General features: G+C 35.8%; 2 protein-coding genes across 10 annotated transcripts in view; both read right to left on the bottom strand.

Annotated features, from left to right (window-relative positions):
• LOC102225528 (obscurin-like) overlaps positions 1-1,971 on the bottom strand; it is a 47,980-nt gene extending 46,009 nt beyond the window's left edge. For 7 of the 8 annotated variants that reach the window (XM_023340180.1, XM_023340182.1, XM_023340181.1 and 4 more), the window contains exon 1: positions 1,769-1,971. The gene's annotated coding sequence lies outside the window, so the exon portion shown is untranslated. The remainder of the gene's footprint in view (positions 1-1,768) is intronic. The other variant, XM_023340188.1, reaches the window with a different exon arrangement.
• Positions 1,972-4,196: 2,225 nt separating this feature from the next.
• iqca1 (IQ motif containing with AAA domain 1) lies at positions 4,197-14,023 on the bottom strand. 2 transcript variants are annotated; one of them, XM_023340064.1, is made up of 20 exons: positions 13,895-14,023; positions 12,345-12,672; positions 11,635-11,754; positions 10,765-10,953; positions 10,605-10,676; positions 10,174-10,379; positions 9,958-10,042; positions 9,753-9,881; positions 9,527-9,599; positions 9,146-9,252; positions 8,334-8,417; positions 8,198-8,259; positions 8,014-8,096; positions 7,494-7,601; positions 7,206-7,405; positions 6,277-6,363; positions 5,994-6,171; positions 5,661-5,899; positions 5,349-5,472; positions 4,197-4,548 (listed from the first exon to the last, which is right to left on the bottom strand). In XM_023340064.1, the coding sequence occupies exons 1-19, from the start codon at positions 13,903-13,905 to the stop codon at positions 5,362-5,364; spliced, it is 2,472 nt and encodes an 823-aa protein (XP_023195832.1). In that variant the 5' UTR covers positions 13,906-14,023; the 3' UTR covers positions 4,197-4,548; positions 5,349-5,361. The 2 variants fall into 2 exon arrangements, with proteins under 2 accessions (XP_023195832.1, XP_023195833.1); XM_023340065.1 differs by lacking the exon at positions 11,635-11,754.
• Positions 14,024-15,089: the final 1,066 nt, after the last annotated feature.

Genomic DNA, 15,089 nt, shown 5'->3' with positions numbered 1-15,089 from the left:
ACTTATTCTCTGTACAATCCTTGTGATAGCATGCTGCTAATCCTCTGCAGTGAAGGATGGAGTAATCTCTGTCACTTCACTCTGCTGTATTCAGCACCACCTAGACTCAGCAGTGATGCCTGAGACCTTAGACTGAGGCAGACGTTTTCCTTCCAACAGAAAAACACTAAACACACATTAGCAAGATTGGCCTAATTAGTACACATTGTTCACTTGAGGCTGAGGGGCTGAATACAAATGCATGACAAGCTCTCATAAGAACCCATTTTTGACATAATTAGAATTTTGTGGTTTAATGTCAAAATGTAAAAAAAAAAGTTCAAGGGTTCTGAATACTTTTGCAAGACACTGTAGCACAAGACAAGACAGTGACAAACACTGGTTGCTAACAATCAATCGTATAATAAGGACAACATTATACTTTTGAGTCTTAAAACAACATCTCATTTTTATCATGTTTTCTTAGGCCTTACCACAACAAAAGATTAGACTCTTTTGGTTTAGAAGTGTGTTAATGGTAATATTTGCTCATTTCTTTCAGGAAAGTATATTTAAGGTCAGACACTGATGTTGTACGAGGCTTAGCTCACAGCCTCCCCACTGTTTCATCCAAATAGTTTTCTTGTGGTTGGAGGTGAAGACTGTACAGCAAGTCCAGTTCCTTTACAACAGTCTCACCCAGTCATGTCCTCATAGACCTTGATTTGCACGCTGTTGTCCAGTAACGCTTGAACTGAAGAGGCCATCTCCTGACTATTCCTATAGAGTCAGGAGATGGCCTGACTCTATAGTCAGACACGTACAGCTGGTCAAACTGTAAGTGTCTGGTGTTGTTTTGGTAGGTTGAAGCATAAAGAGTTCTGGATCCCAACCTCTGAAAACAAACCAGCTCCACACCATAATTCCCTCTGCACAAAACGTTACACTTGATGTAAGGATCAGACAAGTGCTGCTTTCCTTGCAAATGCCAAACCCAGACTTGCCTATTGGATTGCCAGAAAGAATGGTATGATTTGTCTCTCCAGAGAACATTTCTCCACTGGTCTGGAATCTGGTTTATGTGTGCTTGACATCACTGTACTTGATGCTTTGTGTTGCACTTGGTGATGTCTCACAGGTAGATTTTCGTTCTAATGAAGGCCTCATGAAGCTCTGAGGTCTGTAACTATACTCTGCAAAGAGTGGGAGACCTCTATACACTATATACAAGCCAACATCCACAGAATCCTCTACAGGATTTTTCTGGAACTACTCCTGTTTTGGCTAAGTTGCTGTTATCCCTAATTGCTTCCACTTTGTCATAATATCACTAATAATTGATTATGGAATAGTTTAAGGAAATCTCATGACTGGACTTAATGCACAGATGGCATCCTATCAAAGAAACATACTTGAATTCACTGAGCAACTCTTTCTTTTACAGATCTTTGTAGAAGTATTCTGCACAATTAGGGGCTGAGTCGTAAACACACGCAGCCATGAAAGTAACTGGAACACTTGAATGTAGGTGTTAACCAAGTACTTTTGGCATTATGGTGTATCAAAAGATATCATGCAAAGTTGACAGACTGACAACAATATGTCAGCAATGGTGTAAATCTAATAAACAAATACATCTGACAAAACATAAAAATAAAAAGCAGATGATGTTAAAACAGTACAGCCAAATGTTTAGTCTTTAAAAGGACTCAGATATATTGTGGAAAAGAGAAGTCAAGGCTTTAGACTTTTACAAATGATAAGATGTCAAATGCAGTGATTAACTTACCTAAACTTGCAGATAGAATGCCCTACATCCATCTTGTTGCCTCAGGAAAATTATAAATGATCCATTATGACATCAGATCTGTCAATCCCGCCTTATACAAAGCCTTCAAGTTGAACGGAAAAACCTTAACCAGTAAAAGTAAGTCCAAGTTTGTTTGCTTCATCCAGGTCTCTAAAGTTGACAGCCTATAATGCGCTTAGTGTTTTTGTGCTGTGATGGAGCAGGGTGCCGAACAGCTGACATATCTGTCCCCACATACTAACCTCCAAAATAGCATTCTGGCAGTGTGAAGGCAAAGATAGCTTTGGCTTTAATTGTGCTGGGGGGAACTCGTTTTCAGCATCAATGAAACCATCAACAATCTAAATCCAAACTACAGGATTAGTGTGTTTGATGGTTTTCTCTGTGGATGAATGAGTGGCTCACAATTTTCCTCAAAACAATAAAGAGACCTTGTTGCATCGTGTTGTAGCTTGATAACCCTCTCTTTAAGTGCTCACTGATGTCTGGCATAAGTTTAAACTTCAGATGAGACGAAATCATTTTTTCATGGATCTCCAAGGGGGTTTCCATCTGCTGCTGCAGTGGAAAGGACATCAAAGATTAAGCAACATGAAGTATCCTATTTCACTGAATAACAACTAAAAAAGAAGTACCAAAAAATATTTCCACACAACACTGATTACATTACATTCATTTCAATTTGGATAAGTTGAAAAGTAATAAGTTAAAGTAATTCATACATTAACTATCTTAAATTGACAACACTCTCACTCTCTTTTTTTGCTATCTCCATTATATTTTCTTTATTTTTAACCATAGTTTAAGTTTATGGGTCACCCTCATCTGCATGAAACACAGCCAGCAGCAACCACTGCTGTGTCTAAGCCCTTGTGATGGACAGGTCCATGTGCTGTGGAGCTTTGTTAAGACCAGTGAAACTCTAGCGACATAATAATCTCTGTTGAGTCCTACAGGGACACAAGAAAACAACTTGTCGTCACACAGACAAGAATAGTAGTATAAAGAATTAAATTGCTATCTGTTAACAAGCCCTTATCGGCATTTCTTTTATTTCTTTTTAACTCAAATTGTCTTTGACATTTAAAAATAGAAACAAAACAAGTTTTAACAGAAGAAGGCTTTGAATTTTGGACTATTTTCTTTACATTACATCCAAAAAGATATCTGAAAAGGCATAAAGCTTGCAAAAGTAACTTAGTACACTATAACCTATTTAAGGTGTACACAAAATAGGTCAATTTTAGCCAAATAAAGCCAATGTGAGTATGTGTTGAGTGAACTTAGAACCTGACGAAAGAGCTGACCGCTTCACCTAAGCCTCTACATCCATCTTTGGCTCAACTAACACGTCCATTTTCTGTCTCTCTTCCTTTAAACCTGAATTTCTCCAGATCACAGTGGTGATAAAACAGAAAGTCTGTAAAAAAATCATGTCACACTGCATACAGTTATGAAATTATAATGCACTTACTTGACCTACAAATAGTGTATCCAAGTAATCAACATGTAAAACGGTAATCATGTCTTAAAACACAAATTCTGTTGTGATTAGATGTTGTAATTATATTTTATAATAACATTCAGTGCCATGAAAAAGTGTTTGCCTCCTTCTAGATACTTTGGGTTTTTTTCAGTCATTCTGACACTAATTTAAATATAAGACAATTATAACATGAGTAAAGTCAAAAATCAGCTTTCAAATTTTAAAAAGCTTCATTTTAAAAAGTTTTCCATCAATTAGCACTAGGAGAAAAAGTATATGCTCCTAAAGGAATACTGATGTAAATGTTATTAACCACATCTTTATGTCTGAATACTTCCAGATCTGTAAAATCAAGAATTCCCTGGAACACAATCTGTTTGACGTGAGTTGGGTTTTTCCATTACAGCTGATGCAAAACTCAGAAAAAGACGGTAAAGCACTGTGTTGGTAGTGTGATGGTCTGAGCCTGCTCAGGCTTTTTGAGACCTGGATAACTTACTATTTAGAGACAGAACCATGAATTCTGCTCTCGGCCAGAAAGTCTCAAAAGATAATGTCTGCCTTTCATTTGAGCTTAAGCTATTTGGGTTATAGAGAACTCAAAGTACACCTGTTGACTTATGACTCTCACTCATAAAAATAAAAAATAAAAAAATGACGCAGCTGCACATAATCCCTATAAAAACTGCTTTTTGTTTGGATTTTGTCTTTCTTTGTCTCATCTTAAAATTTCTTTGATATAAAATATTTCAGTTTTACCAAAAAAAAAAAAAAACTGGACAAAAAGAGAAATATATAAAGGGGTAGCCTTATACCTTTTCACAACATTGAACTCTTAAGCATAGCAGCAAAATCAAACTTTATCTGCATCGTTAAATGTGAGACTGTGTGAAGATGCAAAACAAACCACAGAAATAAATATGAGAAATCTTTATTATAAAGACATTAATTAGAACCTCACTCGAATATTTAATAGGAAACATGAAAGTGAGATTTTCTTCTTACATGTATTCAACACAAAAATAAGGGCATTTGTGTTTGATAAATTGCCACTCTTTTCTTGGCAATGCATCTTACTCCATTAGAAAGCTTGTTTATTTCCTCTAAATGGGGTCGCATTTGTAAGGAAAAAGCATTTAATTGTTGGGCAGCAGAGTTGAGTGTGTTGGTTGTCCCTTGGAAAAACTTGCCAGATCCTCTTTGCCAAATGCCAACATCGTTTTCTGCAACTGGCTCTTGTTTGACGTCCCTTATTCGATCAGATGATTGAAGTCTGAAGAAACAAGACATATTACTAATTTAATGATTTAATTTAACAAATAGTGTATGGTGGTCCCACCATACAACCACCACAGCCTGGTACTTCTGGCTCAGACTGGTCACTAAGTTGATCACACACCAGTGTGGGATCACTTTCCACCACTTGGTGTGAAACAGCCAATATGGTTGTGTTACTTACTCTAGAACTAACTCAAAAAACCTTCAAGGGGGAATAGAGGTGTCTGTGTTGATTTTAAAGAACTGAAATGGAAGTTGAATCAGTTAACTCTGTTTCACCCATAACTTATCAAGAGATGTAGTTTCAGACTTGCATCAGCTGACTTGTATAAGTTGTCTTTGATGAACTGATGAAGTGATAACGTATGGTTTGGTTTTAAACATAATGCTGCTTGACACCTCCAGTCGTTTTGCACTGTCGACAATATTTTCTGTACTTCCTTTGGAGAAGTATGAATGGCCAAAATTGGCTCAGAGGCGATTCCTCTTTGCATAAGATAGCATAAGATAAACCCTGCTATGGTGGGGTGCGCATTGAAGTGTTCAAAAATAGAACTCAGTTTCTTAAAGTGGAGATATTGAATTGCCAATGACTGCGAAATCTCATCTCGATATCTCTCAGATTACAGTGGAGCTTTGAAAAGTTTTACATTCATACAATGAAAAGCCAACAAACGCATTTTCCTTTAAAATGTGGCACAATTTAAATACAAAATAAGGAGGTTTTCCAAATATATAGACTTACTGCCAAGTGATGTTATAGCAACAAATACTGACCAAACAAAATGTCCTTACTTTTTGTGCAGTTTTATTTTTTCTTTTTTTTGTTCTTTGCATCTTTCAATTTAAGTACTGCTTCTTCTTTTTCAGCAGCAGCTTTAATCCGTCTTTTTCCTAGAGGTGTTTTTGCATACCAGTTCTGAAGAAAAACAAAGAAAATGTTTTAAATACATAGCTTAAAAATATAAAACATAATATTCTGAAATCAGATATAAAAGACTCTTCTACTTTTTCTACCTACAACTTTAACTATACCACAGAAAGAATCAGAATTCTTCTTCTAAACCTGCTTTAAATTGCTTTTTAAATATTGCTGCTTCAACATACTTTTATCGCCTCTTCCTCCTTCTGGAGCACGGGCTCAAACTTGGCAAGTGGTACAATAAAATCATCAGCAGTGAGGGGTTGCTTTGTCAGGTCATTGATGCGATCTTTGGTGACAACACTGCTGATGACCTGCACCATGTGGCCTGGAGTGTAGCCATCAGTTACCTTCGTCAAAGAGGTGAGGTCCAAAGCGTTTGTTATTTTTCCTCCTTGCTTTTTAATAAGTTTCTCCCACAAAACTAAAATTACACAGAATTAATAGTTATTTTATTCCACATTATTAAAAATTTAATTTTCATAATTTTTATGAAGTATTGTGTGCCGTGTCTTTACTGTATCTTGAGCCGTAGTCAGGTCTTGGGATGAGGATGACTTTGCCATACATTTTACACATCGCTTTAGTATCAGAATTTTGTGGGTTTTTTGTTGTTCCGATTATCAGGACACGATCTTCTGGCTTGATCAGTTTGAGACACTTGGGCAAATCTTTTTTCAGTCGCCTAGGTTCCAGCTGTTCGTAAACACAAAAGAGTTAAACTGCAATGAAATTAAATCAATCCGCATATTTTGTTTTACAATATGACAGTTCTATAATTTTTTTTTTTATTTAAAGTACCTGTTCTTCATCCTTGGGAACTTTTTTGTAGAACATTTTCTCTGCATCTTCAATCCAAATCACAGAGGGTTGCAAAAGTCTTGCAACCTGAATATAAATCAACTATGAAAAATTGTTTTTATACTATTTGGCTGACCGACTACTAAAAGAACATTCAGTACATAAAATATTTTAATCTCTGACAATCATAATGTTTGTAAGCCATTAAAATGAATCATCTTTCCCAAAAATCTGACGTGTTCTGGAGACTAAATAGATATTATGATCTGGACATTTTTGGATTAGACTTATTAAAGGCAAAAAAATAAACCACAAAGAAAGAAATTTTGTCAGCATGAACTCTTAGGCAACACCTTCTCTGATTCTTATGTTGTTCTTATAACCCAAATGTTTAGATTTACAGTATGTGACAAAGGTCTAGAAAACCTCTGCTTCTCAAATTAGGAAAAAAGTTTTTCAAATAATCTCTGTGGAAAATACTTAAAAATTATGTGTTTTCCGCTGACATTCTTAAGTAGAGTTACATGGAAATATTTAGAAATATAGCAACTTTGAAGGATGTCCTCAATCTTAACATCTAAGTCAATGGTTCCCAAAGCGTGGCGCGCACCCCTTCGGGGGCGTGGGAAGTGGAATGAATGAATGAAAAAAAGAAAGAAAATAGTTACACAAAAGTGTTTCACTGTAAAGATGGTTTGTAGTGTATTTTGTTGCAACCTGAAGTGTGAAATAAACTTCAGTGGAGTTTGAAAACAAAATATGTGTATAGGTTTATGTCTGGTTTAATGAAGTGTGTGCCAGTTGATTTTGTTTTCTTTTTGGGGGGGGATTTTATTGTAATAAATAGGGGGGCCCAGAAAATCTTTGGGAACCACTAATCTAAGTAATACTGGAAAACTGAAGCAATGTTTTGGCATCCAGAGTACTACCTTAAACACCATATGAAGCATCATGGTCAGTCCAGGCTTGCCTGGGTACTTTCCCGCTGTCGTATAGGGGGACAAATCAAACAGAGTGGCCCCTGTCTCCTGGCAAATTGCATGGACCAACATGCTCTTGCCCACACCTACCGGACCCACCAGCAGTATGGACTTTATTAAAGGAGCCTTCTCATGAACCTCTGGAGCGCCTGCAAACCACAGATGTATCATAAATTCATGTTTACATACATTAATATTATTGTTTAAAATACAAAGTATTTCAAATAAGTTTCATACCTAACGGTAAAATTCCATATAAAGATAAGACTTGACGGACATCTAACAATGATGGCATCGGCTCGATGTCACTTTGTCTCAATGTAGTACCAAGATAATTATAGTCACCTGAAAAGGAAATAGAAAACAGTAATTTTGTTATTTGCCTGTTATTTTTGATTAAGAGTTAAATGAAGTCTCTTTAAAATATAGAAGGTAGTTTTATCATTAAAGAACATATCACTGTCATTAATATAAAAATGTTGCTTAAATAGTTAGCATCTTATGCCAGAATCTATGAATAAACCTCAATAAACAGTTAATAACAAATTTTACAGAAGCTACATTCACTAATGACTTATTAGTTTAATCGGTTTTCACATAAGCTGGCAAAGGAGCCAGAAGAGGGCAGCACATCATAGCTAATTTCATGGCAGATGAAAATGAATTTAAGAGTTTGGTTGTTTCCACACATCTCTTGCAATCTGAGGTAAACATCACAAATACAACTTCAGAAAAAATACATTTACCAATGTCTTACCCAAGAAATCTTGCATCCGGAAGTTTTTTGCCCGTTTCAATAAGCCTTGCTGCACCAGCTCTTCACACAGAGACTCGAGGGTTCTAGCAGATGTAAAGAAATTATGTTTATGTTATTTTGGTGGTTTTTTTGTTTTGTTTTGTTTCCTGAAACTTACAAATGTATGTGATCCCTTTAACATCACCTATCAGGTGTCAGATCCTTTTCCTTTTTCTTCTTCTTTCCACCTTTAGACCCTTTTTTCTTCTGTGTAGTCAATTAAGATAATAATCACGTCAAAGCAATGCATGCAAAATTAGGTCAGATTTTAATGTTCGTACCTTTGGTCCTTTTTGTTTGCCAGGTTTCTCTTTATCTACAGCCAACTTCAACTCAGCAAGTTCCTCTCGCATCTCCTCATCAACCTGACAAAAGAGGGAAAAAATGGTGAGAGAACATCTGTCTGTCTGACTGTCTGTGGAGTGTGTTGTAGCTAGATAGATCTTTTTGAAGATAACTTCAAAAAGGTTAGACATACAAAAAAGCCCTCAAAGGTTTTGCAACTGAATGTGAGGAATGAGTCAAACTTTCTTCAATCCTAAGTCAGCGACTGGTAGATGGCTGCTTATTTTATATATATATATATATATATATATATATATATATATATATATATATATATATATATATATATATATATATATATATATATATATATATATATATATATATATATATATATATATATATATTATAATATATATTATTAGCAGCTGTTTATTCAACTAATAATACTCGCTTTTAGGGATTTTTCTCATTTAGAGAAAAAACTTGTGATGTTTTTTTTTTGTCCTTTTTGCTCTCATGTCTTCAGGAAAGAGGGCCAACAATACGAAAGCAACACCAGTGACACACCTGTGTGAAGTTACATCCCTATGTTTTTCAAATCTTAAAAATTATACCAGCACAAAAGAAAATATTTTGGCCGCACAAACCAGTACAAATATAGCACAGCTAATTGGTCAGCTAGGTAAGTGTACAAATTATGTTTTCTATCAACGTTTAAGAATTTTAAGCAATAATTTGAGCTGACAAAAACTAAGGAAGGTTTTATGGTTAAATAAAATCAACAGTGACACGGGTACAGTAATACCTGTAATCGAACTTCCGCTTCTACAATTTTTCTCATTTCTTCCTTTACCAACTCCACTTCATGAATCTGACTGAAGTTTTCAGTCTCATTACGGTTTTTCCAAACCTCTGTGAGTAGAAAGATTTTGTAAAGTTTTATGGTAATGCCAACAATTCTTTCACATCTCTCTTTTACTTAGAGGAAAGATAAGAACAACATAGAATAAAATCATTATGACACTTTGTCTTTCTTTACTCACAATATATTCATGCTAGTGAGCGCAAGTACACTCACAGGCATACTTCTGAGTGTACTCAGAAATCGTATTTTCATCATAAAAATCTGGGACTGTAAACAGTCTTCAAACATCAGATTTCTTTAAAATTTTACATGTGAAACCACCTTTATATCTTTTGTTTGCCACTTCCAATTCTGAAAGAAAAGCAGATGGCATCATCGTCAATCCGTCCTCATCCTGTGGGTACAAACAAAGTTACATTAGATCATCACAAACAAGCAATATGCTGTCAAAGTGAGACTTGAAGGATGTTAGGAAATATCCAAACTCAAATAGACTTATACATTGGTGAGATTTGCTCTAATGACAAGTTCAAATGTTTTCACTTACTTCCTCTCCACCCTTCCCCTTTCCCTTGTCTTTCTTCCCTTTTTCCTTCTTGTCATCCTTTCCTTTCGCTTTCCCTTTTGATTTGGACGTTGCTTCCTCCTCTTCTTTTAAAGCAATTTCTTCCACTAACTGAAAGTGGCAAACAGTATTTTACAAAATATCCAGAAAATATTTATTTTTGCATTTAATTCATGATGCATTTTACCTGCTGAGGGGTTTTTTCAGCAAATATGATGGCTGAACCTCCCTCTTCAACAGTTGGGTAGTCTGGAAATAGTCCTGTGTCATTACTTTGAAACATAATGAAGAATAAGAAATCAGTGTCATTCATTGACTTCAATAATTTTGAAAATACTTATTTGCATCAGCAAATACAACCCTACTGCAAAAAAGAAAAATGATTCATAGGCCCAAACCTCACCGACATTCATAAAACCACTGTCGAATCTGATTTTTTAACGTCTTGCTGATGTCATTCCACTCCATTTCTCGTATTTGCTTCAAAATTTCATCTATTGCATTTTGGTAAACTTCCTCGTGTTTCTTTTGCTTAACTCGAATGGAAGTGTCAATAGCTTGGGCATCAATCTCTGCTGAAAGAGGGACCTGGTATTTTGGATCCATAACCTGGCAAAAATAATTAATATGTTAACAAAACGTACTTGTTCCAAGACTTTAGAAAGGTAATTAGGGCAAAAAGAGATATAAAATTTAGAGTAGAAAAATCATGAGCTCAAGCTTAAAGTAATGCCTTATGGTGGACTATTAATACATACAGTAAATGGTAGCTTTAAAAAAAAAATAATAATTTCAAGGTTCGGAATACACAACAAAATGGATCATCTGATTTACCATTCCAAGAAAAATCATCTCCTCATCTCGAGCAATCTTTGTTTTCTTTCTTTGTAAGTACCCCTTCCATACCTGCAAATAAAGTTCAACCCGAATAAATAAGGTCCAACAGATGAATGCCAGACAGAGAAAATGTCACATAATGTTTATGAGAAACAACCTTCTGAATGCGGATGGCGGCCAACTCATTGAAAGCTGATCCAGCGGTCTTGGCCCTGTGCCGTCTGTCGAAATTGCTAAATCTGATTTCTTTGTTTAACTTCGCCCTAACCCTCCCTTGCCACGCCCTCTCCACCATTTGAATGATCTTTATGGCCTCCTCTTCAGTCATAACTCTGTCCATTGAAGTCTGCAGGTACCACAAAAAAAATCACAAACATGATAAACAAAGCAACACAAATAATTCTCTGATTGTGAATGGAAGAGTGATCTGCTAAGTATTAAGTCTTGCTTTTAATATAAAATAATGTTTTATGTTAATGTTGTTTTTAATATTAAATGTTTGCATGTGTACTGTTAGAATAATTATGTTTTGCTATCATTCTTACATAAGTAGTTACTAGTTTGTTTTTCATTTAAAGGTTTAGTATTCACACCCCAGGGAGGAAGAAACTGTTAAACAGTGTGAAAGACAAACTTTGCTTTTTCCCTAAACCTTGAAGCTACAGCTGCTTTCTAATCTAGGGATCCTCCTTAAAGGGCCTGTGTGTTAGTTTATGTGTTCTTCCTTGTTTCAGAATAGCCATTCTTTGATTTATCACTCTCCCACATTTCACTCTCGACTCACTTCTTTCTCCTGCTTAATAAAAAGACAGGCTCTGCTGCAGGGTGTCAGAACGCATGGTAAACACCTTGAAGAAGTGGTTTGCTATGTTTTCTCCTTCTGCAGAAGCTTGGTTGAAAACTCAGAAATGTTGTCTGTGGTTCTTTCTTTGTATTTAGGTAAACAAAATACCTGTCATGTACCACAATCAAGTGAGCTATTTCAAGTCTAAGACTTCTATTTACAAGTAGTGTCATTTTAACCTACGTCAAGGTCTTTTGAATACTCCGCTATTTTCAGGACATCCAGCAGCATCGTTTTTCGCTCTTCAATTTCTTTGCTGCGCTCACCGACAAAGAAGTATGGAATGGGGATCTCAAGTGCAGACTAAAAAGACAATGAAGCTAAGAGTTTGAGAGTTATCCTTTACAAATGCATACAGTATCATGAAAAACTATTGGCCAGTTAAATATTTCCTCTGATTTTGTTTTTTGTCACAGTTACTGAAATGCTGTCTTAGTTCCAGCTGCGATGGGACACACACCCTCCACAAAGTTGCACTTTTTTCTCATCAGTCCATAGAATACATTCCCCAAAACTTGTAGAGGTGGGTTGCAAATTATTTGTGGCAAATGTGAGATGTCCCTTTGTTCGTTTTCATGAGTAGTGGTTTTGAAACTCTTCCATAGTAGGCATTTTTAAGCAGGATCTTTATTATTGTAAGGACTTAACTGCATTAAGCCTCTCTCCTTAATATATGAAACCGTCATTTTAAAAGTGCTTTTTGTGTTGACTCAGACTATCTTTGGCTGATATTAAAATTTGTTTCATCTGAAACTTTCAAGTGTGACATAAAGCAAAATCAGAAGAATTCTGTACAGTGGCAAAACATTTTCCACAGCACTTGAGATTTATCAACAATAAATATACAGTGTATGAAAACTAAATAAACCTATTTTCAATAAACAAAAACTTACAGGTGTGAGTTTCAGTGCATGCAGGATGTCATCCACATAGTGGTACTCTGAAAACTCTTTTTCCACCATTTCATACTTCAGTTCTAGCACCCGCCCCATTACGCCCTTGAGAAGCAGAAGAATAAGTCGTCTCTTCTGAGGGTGGACCAGCATGTTGTGGGCTTCCTCCAGCTGCCTGAAGACTTGAACATAGCGCACATAAAGGGTTGCCAGCTGCTGGAAGAACACCACTCTGTCTCGTTGAGGTGGAGGGGGCACAGGAGGTAGTTCTTCAGCCAGGAGCCTACTCAGCTCTGACATGGCCTCTTTCCAGACCTGGTTGTAGGAACTGGAACAGCGTACACACAGAGATAAAATAAAGGAAAGACAAGAAATATTACATCATGACATTATATTTCAGGCAAGAGTCTCCTAATGGAACAATATATTGTAAATTGTACCTCAAAATACAATTTAGCATTAAGGTATAGTGGTGTGTACTTGTTCATAGATCCCTGGCAAAAAAAAAGCTGTATTATTACAATACTAGATGCATAGTATGGGGCTCCATACTATGCATCTGCATAATTTACATCTAATTCCAAATTATGATTTAATGAGTTATAAAACCATAGAGTACTTTTGATTATTTAAATTAATTCAATTATTTGTGAAACATCTCTAATCAATTCCTTTATTACTCCACTTATGTTGTGCAATGCATTAGAGCCTTTGGCAGCATGACAGTGTTTTTTGTTGGGACGCCTTACTCCTCTCACCAACATTTTTCACTGTGGCCACTATATCTTTCTTTCACCATAAAACTTTTCTCGTGAAAGAATTTGGCCTGCTCATATGGGCAGCTGCAAATTTTAGTCAAACTTCAAGGCTTTGATTCAGGTCAGCGACCTCTAAATCCATGTTGCTGTTAAACTCGCTTCACTGCGGACAGGGACACTAATGTTCCAGCACCTCCAAGTCCGATAGGTTTGTACCTCAGTTGTTATTCCTAATTATTCTAATGATTTCATTTCCACTGAAGGTAAGACTTAGGTCAATACTTGAACACAAGTTGGATGTGTTAACAGAAAAGGGATCTCACAAACATATCTAAACTACTTTTTGAAATGGAGTGAAAGTATTTATGTATTTTAATCCGCATGCATAATCTTGACCCTGAGTATTAGAGAAAGCTCAAAATAAATTCCACTCGAGTTTTCGTAGTTTCTATAATTACTTGACTGTGAATAACAAAAAGTGGCAATGGGACGCGTGACGTAATCTCAGTGGTTCAGTAGATTTCCTGCCAGCAGGATGTTGTTTGATTACTTTATGGTTTGAAAGTTACTTTCTTTAATCTTCTTAAAGGACTTAGTAGCATGAACTGAACGCTTTGACATGCATTTTGATTGGTAAGACACCAAACCTGTAAGTAGTTTATTTTCTTCCTTGATGTGCCTCTGAAATCCTCCCATCAGCAGCTAGCTAAAATATCTTTGAGAAGCTAAACACTTGGGAATGAAACAACCGTAAAAACAAATTCCACAAGGTTTTTTTTTTGGAAAGGTTACCTTTGCGACATGTCTTTGTATCAATGGCGTGGGGGTAAAGCAGCACAATTATCAAACAAAGTGCCAAAACTGTAAAATACAGCGCTCCGATCAGAGTTCCTGACGATGGTTTCCAGGCTAACCAATTGCGTTTACTGTTTCTATGGCAACCGCTAACAGTTGGGGTAACAGCGGAAGTGTATATTGTAGACAGGCGTGGCAGGATTGTTTGCCAGGATTGTTTTGTTTGCTTGCTTTTACGGAGCGAAAATAACTTTATGTTTGGTATTCAGGTTAAAATCAAGAAGATATGTTTTAATAATAAATAAATAATTTAGATTTTTTTTTTTTCGAGAGACGTAAAATAGGTGCAACTAACTAAAGAAACAGATTTCTAAATATTACAGTTTCACAACAAAAAGACTTTGTTAATGAAATCTAATAACAGTGCGAACTACCTGCAGTATGTTTTAATAATATTAAAACAACCTTATGCACAAAAAAGAAGAATGAGTTTAGCAAGAATGTGAGGCTATGACTGCGCACTGTAAAATAAAACAGATGAAGTATTTTTTTTTATTACTTTGAAATCTATTTTTACTTAGATGTGTTCGCGTCAGAAACAAACACAAAAAAGATCACTCAAAAAGTAGTTGACAGTTGAGTAGTAGTTTTTCCTTTTCATTCTGAGAAAACAGTCTGTTTCTTTTTTCTTTTTTTGCCTCAATAACTGCAATAAAAAACAAAGGCTTTGTTATTTATTATTATTATATACTACATGATGATGGGACTTGTCAATTTTTGGAGGGTATGCTACAGAACGTAACTGCTGAAGTTGTTGGAAATATAGAAGGGGCTACATTAAAGCATATTAGTAGGAAATTGAGTGGAAGGAAACATGTAGCAGAAATTACTAAAGGCTTAAGGGTTTTGATCCAAATCCCTTCGAAGAGTTTGAGGGAGATTCATAAATTGTGAGAAACAGCTGGTGTCAATACTTTAAGAGCCACCATATCTACACAACTATTGCATTTCTTCTGTTAAGCTTCTCCTGAATCAGAAACATCTTCAGAGCCATCTTAAAGAAAATAATATCAGTCAGGTAGCCAAAGTAATCCTTTAAGATAAAAGTAAAATTTGGCTTTTATTTGGAAATCAAGACCCAAGAATCGGTAGGTGGAGTGGAGAGGCACAGAACTCCACTGGTAAGTTTCCA

Source organism: Xiphophorus maculatus, chromosome 9, assembly GCF_002775205.1.
Source record: "Xiphophorus maculatus strain JP 163 A chromosome 9, X_maculatus-5.0-male, whole genome shotgun sequence".
Classification (NCBI taxonomy): Eukaryota; Metazoa; Chordata; class Actinopteri; order Cyprinodontiformes; family Poeciliidae; genus Xiphophorus; species Xiphophorus maculatus.
The sequence above is the reverse complement of the archived record's forward strand: the minus strand, read 5'-3'. Positions and strand labels throughout refer to the sequence as shown.